The 19,125-nt window shown below is 41.4% G+C and overlaps 1 protein-coding gene across 5 annotated transcripts in view; it reads left to right on the forward strand.

Annotated features, from left to right (window-relative positions):
• Positions 1-19,125, forward strand: part of AKAP11 (A-kinase anchoring protein 11) — a 44,183-nt gene that overhangs the window by 15,222 nt on the left and 9,836 nt on the right. For 3 of the 5 annotated variants that reach the window (XM_081872579.1, XM_081872581.1, XM_081872580.1), the window contains 2 exons: positions 1,010-5,645; positions 13,902-14,057. In XM_081872579.1, coding sequence (XP_081728705.1) covers positions 1,010-5,645; positions 13,902-14,057 — 4,792 coding nt within the window. The remainder of the gene's footprint in view (positions 1-1,009; positions 5,646-13,901; positions 14,058-19,125) is intronic. The other 2 variants (XM_081872582.1, XM_081872583.1) reach the window with 1 other exon arrangement.

Here is a 19,125-nt window from a genome sequence, read left to right on the forward strand (position 1 = left end):
GCCTCCTCTTCAGTGCTCCTCTCCTCCAAATATCATTTCTTATCTGGCCAGCAGAAGGGAGGAGAGAAGTCTGTGTCATCCCTCTCGCCCAGTTGTTCTGATACATCCTGCTGAGCCAAACCATGGCTTGACATGAACATATAGACTATAGGAGAGGAGTCTGTAGCCACTTTCCTCCACCGTGGTCTTTCTGCTGCGCCATGCTGAATGAAGCCATAGTTTGGCTAGGTATGACATCTGAACCTGGGCTTCTGGTTTATCTTTTTCCAGACTAACCACGAGCTGTAAACAAAGGTTTTCCTATGGTTTGTGGCTCATTGTTTGTCTGGGAGAGCTAAACCACAAGCCCAGGTCTGGATGACACGCTATGCCAAATAATGGCTTAGCTCAGCATAATGAAGCAGCAAAACAACCAGTGAGAAGCAATGTAGCGATGAGCTCCTCTCCCAATGCCCAGCACTCATTCATGTTAAACCATGGTTTGGCTTAGCATGACATGTGAACTGGGCCACTGTGTAAACTGTGCACCAGGTAGACAGAGGAAATGGGGGAAGGGCAGACCTCACTGTGCAACACAGGTGTCTCCGGTACTGGCGCCATTGGCCAGGTAAATAAAGGGAAGTGGGGGTCGGGGGATTGGGTCATTTTGGACATGGGAAATGCTGGTCAAGAATTAAAACAGGAATTCTTATGTGGCCAAGATTTATGCTCGCTTCATACTCAAGGTGGGTTTTTCCAAGCCTTCAGAGTTCTTCTTTGAGCCCAACTTGGGAGAATTTCACTGACAATTCTACTTCTTATACTGTTCATATTTACTTGGGAATAAACCCTGTTGAATGAAATAAGTCTTACTTTTGAGTAAACATGAATAGGATTGGGCTGCCCAATCTTTGATCAGACCAAAATTCAAGTACATTTTATGCTATTAACCTATTTCTGCTACAGCTGCAATCTTTTGCTTTCAGATGTACTATATGTTAACTGTTTCTTCCCCTCCCTGTTGGCACAGGCCAAGTTACACCTGAGAAACTTCAAGATGCTGTTTTGCAGACCATCTCTGTTCAACGTTTGGAATCTCTTGATCCAAAGTTTCATTTTCTGCATCGGAAGCCATCTGTCAAGTCATCAACTTCTCTAGTTAACATCTTGGAATTAAAAGAATTGTCATCTTCTGTAAGAAATTCGGTCACAACTTCTGTTTCGGATCCTTGGCTGCAGAAGAGTTTCTTCAGGCCACAGAATTCTTCTGATCAGAATGTTAACGTTTTATGTAAAACACTGTTTTCTTCCTCTCCTGCTGAATCATCAGAGTCAGATTGTTCTAGCCCAAGCCCTATTATTTTCTTAGATGAAGAAGGGTATCAGAGAAGCCTAAAGGCAAAACTTCAGCTACCAAAAATCCCAGTAATGAAAGATGGCATAGAGGATTCAGACTCTGAAGTAAGTGAATTTTTCGATAGCTTTGACCAATTTGATGAACAAGAACAAACATTGGAGAGTGGTTGTAAACATGCTAGGGGTCCTGTCCTTCAACATCCATCTCATATGAAAATGATTTCGCATAAAAGGCCACGCTCTGCAACCACTGCAATGAATCCTCAAAGGTTCAAGGTTGATCATCCCACTCTTCCAGCCAATGTGAGGAAGCCAACGCCTCGCAAACCAGAATCTCCATATAGCAACCTCTTGGATGTTCCCGATTCCCCCCGGCCATTGAAAACATCAGGGGATGACAGTGGAGGCTTGTTCAGCCCTATCAGATCTTCAGCTTTCAGTCCATTAGGCAGTTGTCTTTCAACAGAGTGTCCTTGTCAGTTGGGTGTCAGTAGAGATGCCATTAACCAAAAGCACAATCTAGTTTGTCACCCATACTCAGATTTTGCAAATAATATTTCCTTTGAAATCTTAGGTTCGGTCTTTAATTCCAGATCTCCATCATCATGTAGATGCACACAGGAATTTTCTAACAGTAATAGGATTGTCTCAAAAGAAGAAACAGCCCAGTCAGCAAAAACCCAAGGGGAAACTTCTGGAAAAGAATTAGATAACAGACAAAAATCTAAATGCAAATCACTAATGATTAAAGACCACATCCAGAAATTTGCATCAGAGCTTGTTGAGAAGAGTTTTGGCAGTGCTTTTAAAGATCTTCAGAAAGGTGTTTCTTCATGTACTAATGCACTCTGTCACTTGGCTGCAAAACTGACTTCTTCAATCTTTCAAATGGCTTTTTATGAGATTGGGAGGCAGCAAGCTTTTTCACTGAAGAAGAAAGCTATTAATGGACTAGCAGGCTTTTTGGTGAGTGAAGCGTTTACAGGTGCTTTAAAAGAGCTACATTCTGTAAAGCAACAAATATTTACCAACACAGTTGCGAAATTTGCAGCAAACCTGGCTGAGGAACTAATTTTTGAGGGGATCATGGAAGTGTGCCAGTTTTCACACCCATCAACTCCTACAACTTTTCAGAACTGGTCCTTCCATTATGATGATAAAGTTATACAGTCATATTCCAAAGACTTGTCTGAGTCGGTTATTCAGGAAGCTTTTATTGAGTTATCACAGGTTGAGGTGGCATTTACAACACAAGCAGCTATTAGTATTTCCACGGACAATATAAAGTACATAGGTGCAGAAAGTAGTTTGGAGTCAACACAGGCCTCCAATGCTTCCTCTGAGTTTCATGATCAAGAACCAGTAGCCTTGAATTCAATACAGGAATTCAGGGAGGAATATACTGTCCATAAAGCTTTGTTCTGTACTTCTGGCATTGCAAGTTCAATCCCGGTGCCCTTAGCTGGAAGCATACTTTGTCAAAATCAGATTTTATTTAATGACATACAGATAAGGAAACATTCAGCGTCAACAGGCAGTCTGAAATTTTATAAAAAATCAGCAACACAAAAAAGACAAGATGAAGTGACATCAGTTAGAAATGTTTACTTGATGACAGATAGCAGTCAGAACAGTGAATATAATGCACATATTGTATGTACACAAAGTGACTTCAAGCAAGCAAATAGCCCTGAAGTCGGTAAATTTTCAGACTTAACAACTAGGATGCCAAGCGTCAGTAATTTTTCTGGAACAATGGTAGATATGATTGTAACGGAGGCATATGAAGCAGTAACCTCTTCCAAGACATCCAAAAATGCAGAGCAATACACAGAAATACTAAAATTGGATAAAACGTCATATTTGCCATGCATTGGTGAAGATGCCTGTGAGAATATGTTTGCAAATTATTTAGCCAAGCGAATAGTGAAACAGTCTGTAGATGAAACTAAATCTGCATGTTCTGTTACCGGTGAGAAATTAGCATACTGTGTGGGATTGGGAACCAGTAAAAAAAGCAATAGGAAAGAATTGCATAGTGCAATAAAACCATCAGAAACAAACAAAAGTATTCCAGTGATTGTAGGGCAGCAGCAGATGCCCTCGAACAGCTCATCTAAATTTCATGTATCGCCAGTTTACTCTAATAGGTGTCTGCTTTCAGGGTCTAAGGATGGCATTCAGGGGAAAAAGAGACATGTGGGTTGCAGGACTTCCACATCCAAGTCATCTCCTTGTTCTGCGGTGACTTTTGTGAAACCTGCTGAAGAGTTTCCAGATGCAGAAAGCTGTTCAGCAAAATCCTTAAGCAACCCACTGGGAAAACACAACACATACAAATCAGCCGGGCACTCTGCGCTTTGCTCTACATTTGGTCCTGAAAGAACTTTTCCTAGCATTACTGCCTTCACTTCTGTGGCAGCTAATGGTGAAGATGCATTTCAGATGGAAGACAAATTGAGTATCCAAGATGAAACTCCTTGTGTCCTACCAGACACACCTCCACCAACACCTTTGATAGCAACCCAAACGAGTTCAGAGTGGAATTTAAGAAAGCTATCAAAGAAACTGAAAGGTGAGCTAGCAAAGGAGTTTGCACCCGCGACGCCCCCTTCTACCCCTTACCGATCAGAAACCGGTGGAGTATATGAAAATGAACGCCATGACTTAGAAAAGGAAGAGTTCATGTTGAAACTGATGCGGTCTCTCTCTGAGGAAGTTGAAAGCAGCGAAGATGAAGAGCATTGGCTTGTAGCATTGGACGAGAGAACGAAAGCATCAGGAAGGACAACAGAATATGCCGATCATCTAGCCACTCACATAATTGCTGTGGCAACCGAAATGGCTGCTTCACATTTAGATTATAAAGATTATAATAGATTATATTCTCAAATGGAGAATAATAAACGCTTTCAAATAAGTGCGGAAAATAAAAGATGTGGGCATAGTGGATTTGTGAACGTTTCAGAAGCCAGCCTACATTCGTTGTTGGTTTATGCTGGTAATATGGCTGGAAAGGTCATTAGTGAAGCTAAGAAAATAGTTGAATCCAAACATTGCACGCTTCTAAGGCTGAAGCAAGTGAACTGTGGGGCAGATGGCGTTCGTCCTAAAAGAAACACTCATAAATGCTGGTCCAAAGACATGAGGTGTCCCTGGGCAGACCATGGGTCTCGAGAGACAGACTCTTCTATACTCTCTCTACCCCAGCACCCAGAAGCTCCAGGTCTGACTTCAAAATATCCAAGTTGTGAGAGTGTAACTGATGAATACGCAGATCACATCATTCGTATTCTGAAAAAAGAAGGTGGCCACAATGAACTGATAATGGATCAGTTTGCCAGTAGACTTGCTTACCGATCTATAAAGTCTGGAATGCAGGAAGCTGCTGGGAAACTCAGGATGAAGTATAAAAGTAAAATAGCTCCCTCCGAGGGCTCAAAGGTAAACAGTAAGGCTGATCCGGGTGTGGATGGAAAGAAACAGAAAAAAGGTAACATTTGTCATTTGGGGCAGCAAGCCCGTGGAAACAAATGTAGCACACACAGAACTGAATGTACAAAGTTGCTAGATTTTTCAGAAACCCTTGCTTGTAGCATAACATCTGATGTCAGAAGAAAAATAATGAGAGGAGCTTGTCTGTCAAAGTCTTTAACTGATTCCTGTTTGTATAAAAAATATAAGAACGATCAAGTCACTGATCTTAAAGCAACATTTTCTAAAGCACTTTCTCCTTTCTGTTGCAAACAAAAGCTTTATCATAGTACAGGCAGTTTAAATGAACCTACCTACAGAAATGGCATTATTCATGCCATTGAACAGTATGCTAGGAAGGTAGTAGATGACACTTTAGAAGCTAGCTTGGAATCTGCTACGCTGCAAACTACTGAAAACTGGACAAATGGAGATAGAACAACATATGCAGAAAAGTTGTCTCCATTTTCTGCAACAGCCTGCAGATACTGTAGTATGAAGGAGCATCAATACTGTGCTGGAAGTTCATCTTTGAAGCTGACTCGGCAAGAACTCCACTCTCAAGTTCATCAGGTTCCCAGAATAAGTGGAATCTGTCCTAAATCTCGCATTCTTCACCTGGATATTCCAAAAATTCATATTAATATGGATGAGAAGGTAGTATTGGCTGAAAATGTGGTTGCTACAGTTTTTGATAAAGCAGAAAGGCAGCTTAGCAACACAAGTTTGACAGCGGATAGTGGAATTGGCCAGGATGGAGTCAGCTTTGCTGAAAGCCTTACTACAGAAATAATGACTTCCTGTATGACAAACATTAGTCCACCTGCCAACATAAGGTAAAGTTAAATTATTTTATATTGCTTTTAATATATGTAAGGTGCTGAAAACTATATGCATTTTTCAGTATTAGTACAATTTTAATTTATACAAGAAAGTCATAAGAACATAGCTTTTCGTTTTGTGATAAAGCTTAAAAACAAGGGCATTTAATAGTATTGCCATGGAAAGTAAAATGCAGAGTATAAGCTTAAGAGTGTTTGTCGTCTTTCAGGTTTGGCCAACTTTTTGTTTCTCGTTTTTTGCTCTAACATAAATGTAGAAGCCATTGTGAAGCATAAATGGTAGAAGATAAAACATCACTGATTTCTGCTAAGTCAGATCCAGGTTTGGATAATCTTTTAGGTGGTGGCAGAGAGGTACATGAAGCATCAAATTAAAGCACAGAACATGTAGTTATGTAGAAAATAGTATTGCTGAGCTACTCATAAATCCTAACAAATTTGATCAAAGAAAATCCTGAGGTAAACAGAAGCTGATTTTGAAACTTCTATAAGTGTTGGCTGTGAAGGTTGAAATGATCCTTCCCTGGTTATGTGAATACTGTTGAAGCTGTTTCCCATATCTTGCTTCCAAATTTATCATTAAAATAGAAAGCACAGTTTGTTATATGTTGTTGGTTTGTCCATTAATAATACAGCTTAGGAACTTCAGTAGAATCCACTTTTGTCCCTTAGTTGTTGTATGTTTCCTGCGATTCCCATGGTAGAAGAAATATTTTCTAAGAAGAAAAGTCAATGTGTCCAATGCTCTGCATGTGCATGTGTTGCTTTATAGTTGCAATCTACTGATTAAAGAAAAAGCATCTCATTTTACACCAGGCAAAAACATTACTCTTCTCCCAGGGCTTTGGCTAATTAAACAATGGAGGGCGGGTATTATTTTTGTTTGTTACTATGTTATGAGATCTAGAGAGAGAAGAGTGTGTAAACTGCCCTGTGATCCTTGGATAAAGGACAATATAGAAATTTAATTACCATATTTACTCAAGTCTAATGTGCCATCGAATCTAACGCACACCTAGATTTTCAGAACCTTGAAACCAAAAAATGTATTTGATGACAAATGTAAATGTGCCATCGAATCTAATGTGCACCTTAATTTTCACAACGTAATTTGGCCAAAAAAGGTGAGGATTAGATTCGAGTAAATATGGTAATTAATTAATTAATTAGTAATTTCTATCTCTGACCAGACAGTAGTCAAAAGGAAGTGAGGTTGATCACTTGCAAGGTCAGTAGTACCACAGAAACTATATTAAATGCCTAATGAAGATAGAAGTATTTAAAGAAATAACAGTATGAAAGATGACATTAAAATGTGACTGAACTTGCTAGTAAATTAGCTGGCATCCCTATTCTAGGCATAGTTCCTTATTATACAGTTTAGTACCTCATTATTATTTTTTTAATGACCGACTGTGATATGAAACCAGTCTCATTCTTTTTGAAAAATATACAGTCTTGATAAATTTAGGTGATTCACTTGGTAGAAATGATTCTGGAGGTTTAGCAAAATGTTTGATTTTCTTTTTCAAATGCAGGCATCTTTGATCTTGTTGAAATAGTTTGTGTGTGTGTTTCTGTATGTATTCTTTATTTGATTTGTGTACCACTGTTTTACCACATGTGATCCCAGGGTGGTTTATAAACATAGCTACTTATACATTAAAACTATACAAACACAGTATAAGAAATTTAAACTAGATTAAAATAAAATAGGCATACCACTGGCAGGAATTTCTCAGTTGCAGGTGGCCAAAACCCAATCAGCCACCCCCCAAAAGCTTGGGTGAAAATATACGAATTCAGCTGGTGCCACATACCATAACAAGGTACCTCTGAGGCTGTGGTGGGGAACAGGATCCCAACCTCCTTCTGTCCCTGTAGATAGGTGAGTAGGGTTGCCTACCTATCTCATTTTCATGACACCAAGTGAAATACATCCTTTTGCAGACCAGCTTCAATTCAGGTCAGTCTGCGAAGGAACAACATTTATTTACCCGTGTAGTTCAATTTCATTTTTAAAAATCATTTTTATCAAGAATTTTCAACATAAAAGACAATAAAAGCCAAACTAATCTAAAGAAGGTAAATAGGAAAGAAGCCAGACTACAGTCATACCTCGGGTTGAAGTATTCTTCAGGATGAATATTTTCGGGTTGCGCTCTGCAAATACCCGGAAGTAATGGAGCACGTTACTTCCGGGTTTCGCCGCTTGCGCAGATGCTCAAAATGACGTCGTGCGGAAGCGTCGAAGCGCAGCACGCGCAGTCGCGTGTCACGTTCGCTTCAGGATGTGAACGGGGCTCCGGAACGGATCCCGTTCGCATCCAGAGGTACTACTGTATGCAAAAGAAGAGAATAAAGAAAGAGAAGAGAAAGAAGAGAGAATAAATACCAGCCTCTCTATCACAATTAAATCTTACTCCTTATTCCACACACAGAAAAGTCAATCCTCCCCACTCTCGCCTGGGAACTTCCCCTTCTTCCCCCAGGCTCCCACCCTCAGAGATCCTTTCAGCTTCCTTCCGTCACCTTAGTGTGTATCTTCATTAATCCACGATAGGAAACTTCAACAAAGCATAAATATAGATAAAATTGATAGAGAGAAAACAAAAATCAAAGATAAGAGAAAAGGAAGAGAAAAAGAGAGAAAAAGAAGAAGGAAAAAAGGATCTTTCGATTCTCTGTCTGCCAATTATGTATATGACAATTGTTCAGGTCCACGTTTTTTTACTCAAAAAGTCCAAAAGTAACTCTTCAATTATAATTGTCATTAAGTGTCCAGAATAGCCCTTCTCCAGTCCAGTATGATTGATTTCTCCCCATGGGTTCTGACACATTTTTATAGTGTAGTAGTCCATGCTTATTTGCTCGTTATGTCTTCATTCATTCGTACTCAGTTCCCTATATTTCAGTCCCATTTCCTGCTGTCCAAGCTTCATCCTGGTTTAAAGAAAACAGAAAAAGCCTCCACACACAGACTTCAATTCTGGGAAAAGAAATGCAAGTAGGCAATGAGAGATGCTTAAAAACAATTTGAGGAGCATGTTGCTGAAACATAAAGGTCAACAGCAAAAGGTTATTTAAATACATTACTAGCAGAAGACCAGCTGGTTAGGCGATTGGATCTTAGGATGACAGGAGTACCTTGGGTGTGCTAACAGAGGATAAGGAGTTTGCAGAGAAGACAAATGAATTGTTTGCATCTGTCTTCACAGTGGAAGATATGATGTAGATCCCTGTGCCTGAATTGACTTCCATAGGTGGAGAGTCTGAAGAACTGATGCAAACAGTGGTGACAAAAAAGTTACAGACTTTATAGACAAAATAAAAATGACAAATTGATGAATCCAGATAGCATCCACCCAAGAGTTCTTGAATAACTCAAATGGGAAATTGCTGATCATCTAAGAAAAATACGTAACTTCTTCCTAAGACCAGTACCTGAAGACTGGGAAGTAACACATTATTTTATTTTTAAAGGGGGGATTCAGGGGATATCCTGGAAATTACAGGCCAGTTAGCTTAACATCTCTTCCAGGAAAAGTAGTGGAAAGCATCTCCAAAGATAAAAATACGAAGCATATAGAAGAAACGTGCTATGAGAGGTCTTTTGAGAGTGTCAACAAAGCATACAGATAGGGATGATTTTACTGATGTTATGTACCTTTTGACAAAGTATGCCATATAAGCAGTCACAGAGTAAGATCAGGAACCCATTAGTTATTGTTATGATTATTTTATTTATTTATTTTTGGGTTTATATACTGCTTTTCTGCCAAGGCACCCAAGATGGTTTGCAATTTAAACACTTAAGCAATAAGAATATATAATCCAAAGACAGACAGTCTTCTCATGCCAACAGTTAGTTGATGGTATGTGTGGTTCCTGAGCTGGGCTCCATTGTGTCAGGACATGGAGGTCTTCAGCATCCTCCAGGGAAGGTGGGGGCAGGCAGGCATGGAGAGAGCTGCCACTACAGTTCTCTTGGTTCATTGGAGCTGATGTCATTTGCGCTCCCTGACCTGGACTCATCATCAGACCAAAGGCCCATCTAGTCCAGCATCTTGTTCCCACAGTGAGCTCCTAGATGCCTCTGGGAAGCCCACAGCACTCTTGCACTCACATTCCTCAACATGATACCTTTGTTCCTGTCATTCTATGATGGCCTGGGACTCAGGCTCAGACTCGGAACCAGAGGAAACTCATTCTGCACCGGATCCTTTGCCTCAGGCATCACCTGAACCAAGTCTGGGGCCTAATCCTGAAGAATCCCAGTCTGCACAGGTTCCCCTGCAACAAACACCAGCTGGGCCAAGTCAGGGGCCTGAGCCTGCCCTGGCTCCAGATGCAGGGATTACCTCGTTGCCTTCAGCTGGGCCATCACTTACAGCTGCTCCACTACCGGTTTGGTCAGGGGAGGCTGAGGTGGCCCCTGGGTCTAGTAACCCACTAACGTCTCCTGAGCTGCAGAGACTAAGGTCTGAGAGAAGGAGAGACCTGAGTACTTGCAGGAGGAGTGCTCGCCTTCAGGCGAAAAAAGGGAGGTGAGTCGCCAGGGGATCAGGACCAGCTGCTACCCCAACAAAGATAAAAGGCTGTCGGGCCCCGCCCCAGGTTGCGGGAGCAACATTGCTGTATGCTAGATCCTGCCTGAGATCCTGTACCTGTCCTTGCCTGGTTTCTTGCCTCGTGTCCTGCCTTGGCCCTGTTGGACTGACTCCTAGCGGAACCTTTGGATTCTGGACCAGTCCTGGACCATGTTGCATGGGTTACCCCCGGGCCCAGCACACATTCCTCCTGCAGACTCACTGCTCTGTATCAAGATACAGAAGGGGAGCAGTGAGTTAAGAAACAGGAAGCAGGGAGTAGGAATGAATGGACAGTTCTCAGTATGGAGGGAAGTAGAAAGTGGAGTTCTAAAATCAATGAATCAATGAGAAGGGAGTCCAAGATGGATGGGAGTTTCTTAAAGGTGAAATAAAGACTCCAGTGCAGACAGTTTCAAAAAGAAAGAAAAGTGGAAGGCATCTACAGAAGCCAGTATGACTGCATAAGGATCTTACAGATAAGCTGATCTTTAAGAAGGGTATGTATAGGAAATGGAAGAGATGAGAAATCATGAAGGAAGAGAATGCATGAATAGCCAACAGTTGCAAAGGTGAATATCAGGCAGGCTAAAGCTCAGAATGAGCTCAGTCTTGCAAGAGAGGTTAAAAATGATTTAAAAGGTTTGTTTGGCTATGTTCAAATCAAGAGGAAGAACAAGCATGTGGTAGGTCCTCTGTGTAGAAGATGGAGAAATGCTACTAGGTGACAGAGGGAAGGCAGAACTGCTCAACACCTACTTTGCCTCTTGTCTTCACTCAGTAGGAAAGTGGTACCCAGTGCAAGGAGGGACCTGCAGCCCAAGATAGGAATAGAGGGGGGTAAGAGAACACCTAGCTTCTTTAAACAAATTCAGATCTTCAGGGCCTGATGAGCTGCACCCAAAAGTACTAAAGGAGCTTGCAGATGTAATCTCAGAGCCTCTGTCTATAATATTTGAGAATTCTTGGAGAACAGGTGAGCTCCTTGCAGACTGGAGGTAGGCAAATGTCCTCATCTTCAAAAAGGAGAAAAAAGAAGACCCAGGTAACTCCCGACTGGTGAGCTTGACATCAATACCAGAAAAGATAATAGAACAGATAATTCAACAGTCTGTGAGCACTTAGAAAAGGATGCTGTGATTACTAAAACCAAGCATGAGTTTCTTAAAAACAAGTCATACCAAACAAATCTTTTTCTTTGTTTATTGAGTTACAAGCTTGGTGGATCAGGGGATCCATACGCTGTGGTTATAGTGTAACTTAATTTAAGTAAGACTTTTAACAAAGTCCCCATGATATTCTAACAAGGAAGCTGGTAAAATGTGGGCTAGACAAGGCAACTGTTAGGTGGATTTGTAGCTGGTTGACTGACCCGAACCCAAAGAATACTCACTAATGGTTCCTTGTCCTCCTGGAAAAACATTACAAGTGGGGTGCTGCAAGGTTCACCCTGAGCCCATTGTTGTTCATTTTCTTTATAAATGACTTGGACAAAGCTATTGATGGGATGCTTATCAAATTTGCAGATGACACCAAACTGGGAGGGGTAGCCAATGCCGCAGAAGACTGCATTGGGATACAAGGTGACCTTAACTGATTGGACGAACTGGGCTCAAACTAACAAAATAAATCTCAATAGGTTCTGCATTTAGGCAGGAAGAACCAACTGTGCAATACAAGATGTGGGACACCATCTGATTCTATGAATCATAGAATTGTAGAGTTGGAAGGGATCCTGAGGGTCATCTAGTCCAATCCCCTGCAATGCAGGAATCTCAATTAAATCATCCCTTGCAGATGGTCACCTAATCTCTATTTTAAAACCCCCAAGAAAGGACAGTCCATAACCTTCCAAGGGAGTCTTTTCCATTGTCAAATAGCTCTTACTATCAGAAAGTTCTTCCTGATGTTTAGTCAGAATCTCTTTTCTTGTAACTTGAAGCCATTGGTTTGATTCTAACCCTCTGGAGCAGGAGAAAACAAGCTTGCTCCATCTTCTATGTGGCAGCCCTTTAGATATTGGAAGATGGTTGTTGTATCTCCTCTCAATCTCCTCTTCTCCAGGCTAAACATAATAATAATAATAATAATAATAATAATAATAATAATAATAATAATAATTTATTATTTATACCCCGCCCATCTGACTGGGCCTCCCCAGCCACTCTGGGCGGCTTCCATAGAAACCAAAAATACAGTAAAATCACACGTTAAAAACTTCCCTGAACAGGGCTGCCTTAAGATATCTTCTGAATGTCAGGTAGTTGTTTATTGCTTTGACATCTGCTGAAAGGGCATTCCACAGGGCGGGCGCCAATACCGAGAAGGCCCTCTGCCTGGTTCCCTGTAGCTTTGCTTCTCGCAATGAGGGAACCGCCAGAAGGCCCTCGGCGCTGGACCTCAGCGTCTGGGCAGAATGATGGGGGTGGAGACGCTCCTTCAGGTATACTGGACCGAGGCCGTTTAGGGCTTTAAAGGTCAGCACCAACACTTTGAATTGTGCTCGGAAACGTACTGGGAGCCAATGTAGGTCTCACTCCCTCAACCATTCCTCAGAAGGTTTGGTTTCCAGACCCTTGATCATCTTGGTTACCCTCCTCTGCACACACATTCTGGCTTGTCAATATTCTTCTTGAATTATGGTACCCAGAACAGGACTCCAGGTGGGGATTGACCAAGGCAGAATAGAGTGGTATGATTACTTCTCTTGATCTGGACACTAGACCTAGAATCATAGAATTGTAGAGTTGGAAGGGACCAAGAGCATTATCTAGTCCAACCCCGTGCAATGCAGGAATCTTTTTGCTTCTGTGGATATAGCCTAGAATAGCATTGTGTTTTCGTTGTTGCTGCCATCACACTGTTATGTCTATGATTGTTTGGATCATTAATGCAGATTCCAAAGACATGGCGCTGCAGAACTGTGGGCAACTCACTCCGAAGCAATATGGGAGCTGAAAGTGTCTGCTCAGGCTAAACTCCTAGCTAAACAAGCTTGCAGGGGCAATAGAGGGAGCAGAGAGGGAAAAGACAAATTCGGGGCAGGGCTGGCTGTTGGTCCTCTTTTCTGAGAGAGTGTCACGTTCAGAGTAGCAGTTTAAAACTAGAAGAACCAAATGAGCATTTTGAAACTCTAGCTGGCAGAAGATGCTTTGTTAGGCAACTATTCAGTGTTACAGTCTGATCCTGTGCATTCTAAATGAGAAGCAAGTCTCGCTGAATTTAATGGAGCTTGCTCTGTGTAAATATGCATAGGATTGCAGATGAGGAAGAATAATGTGATGAAGAGTCAAAGTTTATAGTCAAGATTTTAGAATGGATGGCAGCTCAAGCTGCATTTGTAATAGGAATAGAGCAGATTTCCCCCTCCCTTTTTAATGCCTACCTTTCCTACATTTTCTGCCTACTGAAGGTAGTTGATTTAGGTCTTGATTCATTTTTTAAGCAGTTGGCAGGGAAAAGTTTGTCAAGGAGCTCCTTGCTCAGAGGAAAAAAGGTCTCCTGCAGCTTTATTTGTGAGGCCCCAGCATCACATTATCTTAATCAGCACATCCACATTCCCCCAGTGGGCAACAGTAGGGGGCGGCAAGAAGCCAAACTGTGAGTGCCATGGAACTATATGCAACACAATAGTGATCCTATCATTTTAATCTTTATCTAGCTCTGTGGGAAAAGAAGGGTTTAATTCTGCTGAATCCATAGTCAGCCAGCAGATGAGTCTCAGCACTGGTGATGACAGCACTGGCAGCTGGTCCAACCTGAGTTTTGAAGATGAGCATCCTGATGAGAATAGCAGCTTTCTCCACCTCAGTGATAGGTAACTAAAATACCTTTTGTACATGCTCACAGCCTTAATGATACGGTTTATCCTTCAGCCCTGCATTTCTTTTAAAGTTTCAGTTTTCACTTGAATTCAGCTTTGGGAAAATATTATTTTCAATAGTCAAAAAGTTAAAACACAAGTAATAAACAAATGAAACTTTAAACACCATTATGTAAAAAGAAATCTTAAATCAAGCAATTCTTGCCCTTGGGAGCTACCACGGTAATCTTGGTGTTATAAGGGGAAATTAACCTTACATTAAAATTTCACACATGGTTACTTAAACCATGGTATACAAGTGTGACTTCTGAAAATTCCTCAAAATATTATTTGTATGGGATGTGACTCGGTCAGAGTTAAACATTGTAAATAATGTAATGTATGGCTTAATTAAAATGTGCCTGTGCAGGAGCAAAACATAAACTCACTGCAAGAGTCTCAGTGCAGATCAAACGAGGCAGTGGAGACTTCTTGTTGACTGGAGTGGTAGAACTACTGTGATAAGAAGAGATCTACATGGCACCATTGTTTTAATTCCATTTCTTCATCTGTTTCCCCATCATTTCTCTATTCTATCAGTGGAAAACTCAGCCAGTTTTCTGCAGCCTGTAACTTTGGCATTTTCCATCCTGACATTTAGTTGCCCATCCGCAACATCCGACTTCCCAAATATCAGATGAATCATTTGGTGGGCATTTTAAAGGACACTAATTTTGCAAGCAACTTTTAAAAAGAGAACACATCCTTAGTGGAAGGTCCAGCTGCAAATCTCCTACTTGTAACTCCTGTTGGCTTGGCATTTCTAAGCAGGGGTGCCCTTACAATATTTTCTGGGCCCAGCATGCTAGATGTGGATTGGGGCCCCCATTTCCTTTGCAGTCAATGACAAAGTTAGATACAATTTGCATATGCAGTTTGCATCCTCTTTGTGGCTGGGGTGGAGGCCCCAAAAATATATTGGGCAAAACACAAGTAATACTACTACTACTACTACTACTACTACTACTATTACTAATAATAATTTATTTATAAGCCACCCATCTGTCTAGGTTGCCCCAGCTACTCTGGGTGGCTTCCAGCAATTTATTAAACCAGTTTTAGAACTAAGGTGTCTGACAGACAGAATGTAAACAGACGAAGCTTTCCCCACAATTGTATTTCCACATAATCAAAGGCTTAACCTGCATTTCTGCCTGCCACACTGCTGTTAAAGACACAAGAGCTCTACTTCCCCCCACAATGCAACTCTTAAACCATGGAAAAACTCCCATCTGCTATAAAGCAGTTACCTTACAGAAAGTCTTTCCTCGGTGGATCTTAGGCTGTCAATATTGTGTTCTAGGGATGGGGAACAGGTAGCCCTCCTGGTGCTGCTGGGGTTCTTCAGCCCGAACCAGCAGGGCCAGGGATCCATGGTGATGGGAGTTGTAGCCCAGGAAGATCTGCAGGGCCACAACTCCCCAGCCATATTCGGTGGAAGAACGCTTGTGGTAGGTACTTCAGAGGGGATGAAGATTTTGCGCAGCCCAGGTTCAGATGCCCCTGCTGGATAAATTCAGTTGCAAACTGCTAAAGCAAGCAGTGTATTCTAAGGCGGTGGTTCTCAACTGGTGGTCTGTGTAACCCACCTGGGCGGGGGGAGCTCTGTGGCACCATTCACATAACAAAAACTACCATAGCGAGAACAACATTTTCAAAAGCAGGCGTTCCATGTCTTAGCTATTGAAAAATGGAGTATTGCAGTACTTAGGTACTTGGGAACCACTGTTCTAGGGGCATCTTTTGTATTACATAACATTTATTTATTTAAGGTATTTATTATGTCACTTTTCAGGCAGACGACACCGAGCAGTTTACAAAAGATGGTTACAAGCAGTGTGGGTTTTTTAAACGTTGCAATACATTTCAAATGCAGGCGTATGTTAAAGCAAAAGCTGGAACTGCTTCTTCTCTGCTCCCCGCAGGGCAATATGGTTTTCCAGAAGTGTGTGCAGTGGCAACTGGCGGCAGAAGGGGCCCTGCTGGGAACTAGATGGTGGCAACTCAGCAAAGTTTTTTTTCTCTTTCTCAGGGAGTGAGATGGTCCTTCAGGGGATGGCAGTTGAGGGAGGGAGCGAGGAGGCTAAAATATTGAATTTTTGCATTGCTGTAACATGCCCTGAGACCTTCTGGTGAAGGATGGGTAAGAAATTTTCTAAATCAGAATAACAACAACTCTTAATATTATCATCAGCACCTAACAAACAATAACGCCCCCTCTCTTGAGCAAAAAATGGATTTAAGCCTTTGATATCAATATACCAATTGGTTTATACCAGCAGTGACAACACAACCCAGGAATCTCCCTATTTTTCTCCATGGCGAGGGGGGTGGGGTGGAGAAGCAATCACTTCTCCCCCATTTTGCTGTTGCAATCATTTCCCTAACAAGCCAAGAGGCTGGATGACAACACTGGACTGCACCACAGAGTTTTCATATATATCTTTTTCTCAGCCCCCCCCCCCGCCCCCACTTTAGTGTAGCTGCTCTGGGTTGCTCAGTCACAATGCCCCCATCTTTATGCAATATGGATATAGTAATGACGGGCTTTATTTGCATTTGTAGGGTAATTTATTTTCCTCCCATGAAAATAAACCTGAGTTAGACCATGAACTCCTCCTGTCTATGCTGCTACTCTTTGCCTTTGGGTTGGTGCGCAACTACCCAGTCACAGCTACACTAAAGTCCTGGATTTCTCAATTATTTTCCCAGAACACTATTGCAAGATGAAAGAGCAGCTTCAAAATGAATCAGACAGTCCTTTCTTCATTGTCTGGAGAAGGAACTTCCTGGGTTATTTTGAAGCTATTTGCTGTCCTTTCCTGGTGCATGTGTGACTAAATCAGGGACAGCTCTGATTTCACATTTTGGCTAAAAACACTTGAAAAGTGGGAAAAGGCTCATTTCTCACAAAGCAAGTAACTAGAATAGTGCCTGCACATTAACAACTCATAATAAGCTATCTTTGGAGTATACAAACATAAAATTAAATCATTTCTTAAATATACACTCGAAAGAACAAACAAACGTGACCAGTGAAGGATAAAGAGTTCTTGTGGGTTCGTTATCTGTGAATGACAGTTTTCATAACCAAGTGTGACCATTCACATATTAGTTGGTGCTAAGGATGACTTAGATCGGTGTTTCTCAAGCTTTTTAAACGGTTAGGTAACATAAACCTCCCACGCACCCTTTCAAACCTGGCTTCTGTAATTATTTTATTTGAATTTTTAATTGGATTGAAAGTTTGTGACTTATTTTTTTTCTTACACTATCCATATTTTTTTTTAAAAAAACCAATACTCCCATCCTGCCTGAGATCTTCATATGCCCCCTGGTTGAGAAACACTGATTTAGATTCTATAAAGAAACATTGTCAACAGTAGATACCTGGCATACAACTTGATGTTGATATAGCGCTCATGAAGTTTTTCCATGCAAGCTCAAGCAGTATGGACTGATGGAGGCTCCGGTAGAGAGTGGGATGATGAAATGTGTCTCTAGTCTAAAGACAAATGATACAGCATCTGATATAGCAGATCTGAGTCTAATCAGTTCCTAGATAGGAGACTGCCTGGGAGCCTGGAGTTCTTTAATTCTACTTACTACTAAATGACACCAGCTTTACTGCGGAGTCTAATATAATTTCTGAACACTTACACTGGGGCCACAAAATACATTTCTGGCCGTCTTTTCACTTTCTGTAGGTTGTTTGGACTGTTTGGATTGATTGGTTTGTGGACTGATGGCCTCTGAAAGTTGGACGTCTCTTGTTGAGGAGATGAACTAGATTCATAAGCGGGCTCAGGAAGGCATTCAGCCTGCGATTCTGTGCTCCTCTGCCTTCCTTCCCGTGCTTAGATTAATGGCTTTCTGATTTGATCCAACCATAGTTTGACATTATGTCTGACCTAACAAACTATTGTTTCCGTGAGTCAAGTCCTCCAAACCAGGATTTCAAATCACAGTTGGATCTTGTTTTGTAATCTCTGATTGGACAACTCACTCAGACCAGTTTGCTGCTTTAAATGCAATGGCAAACTGGTTTGATCAAACAAGTTAACCATTTAAACTGTAAGGGGAGGAAGAAGGAAGGGGAAACTCATGAGCACTTGACTTACAAGGAAGGGGAAACTCATGAGCACTGATTACAATTATAAGGTTCCTGCTTATGTATAGCATAAAGTGAAGAGTGTATCTTCATCTGCTATTTAGATTTGTAATTATCCATAAGGATTTACTAATTGTTTGATCGACAATGCCTTTCATCTGAGAATAGGCTTTTAATTTAGTTAGCAAATTATTTTTTTCCCAAGATTCTTTAGAAATGGTGGTTGTTTTATATGCAGAAAATTGACATTGTGTCACAGGCTTTAATGCCATTGGCTGGAATCCAAAGAGCTCTGTTGGACACACCTGTGGCCGCGGGCATGCCCCTCAAAGTTCTGGGTTGGTTGCCCTTGAACAAGAGACATACATTCTTCATTCCACCTGCAAGACACACAAGTCAAAAGCTGCCTCAGACAATTTTTTTTATTTGTTTATTGAATTTATATACCGCCCTGTACCCGGAAGTCTCAGGGCAGTTCACAGAACAAAAACAAAATATGAAACAACAATATATATAATCAGAAATTTAAACCACTTCTGTGGGTCTTTAATTGAGTCCTTGTCAGGGAAAAAGGTGGGGTATTGATTGATTGATTGATTGATTGATTGATTAAAACTCCCAGCTTTGTGCACCCCCACTTGGTGCAAACTTAACTCCACTGGTTGCAAATGTGAGCTAGACTGACAACCACCTTCCTATTTTTAGAAGTACATCACTCTAGTTTATAATATTTTGCTAAATTGACACCATTTTGTTCTGCCAAAGGAAGTGATCCCAGCTGGGGGATGAGGTTCTTGTCAAATGGGACTTGTGACGGGCATAGTGTCGCGGGACACCAGGTCACACACTAGCATTTGTTCCAAATTGAAGAAGCAGAGTCGGGTCAAGCATAGGTCAAGTTTCAGAAAAGCA

This window comes from Podarcis erhardii (genome assembly GCF_964252035.2).
Source record: "Podarcis erhardii genome assembly, chromosome: 8".
Taxonomy (NCBI): domain Eukaryota; kingdom Metazoa; phylum Chordata; class Lepidosauria; order Squamata; family Lacertidae; genus Podarcis; species Podarcis erhardii.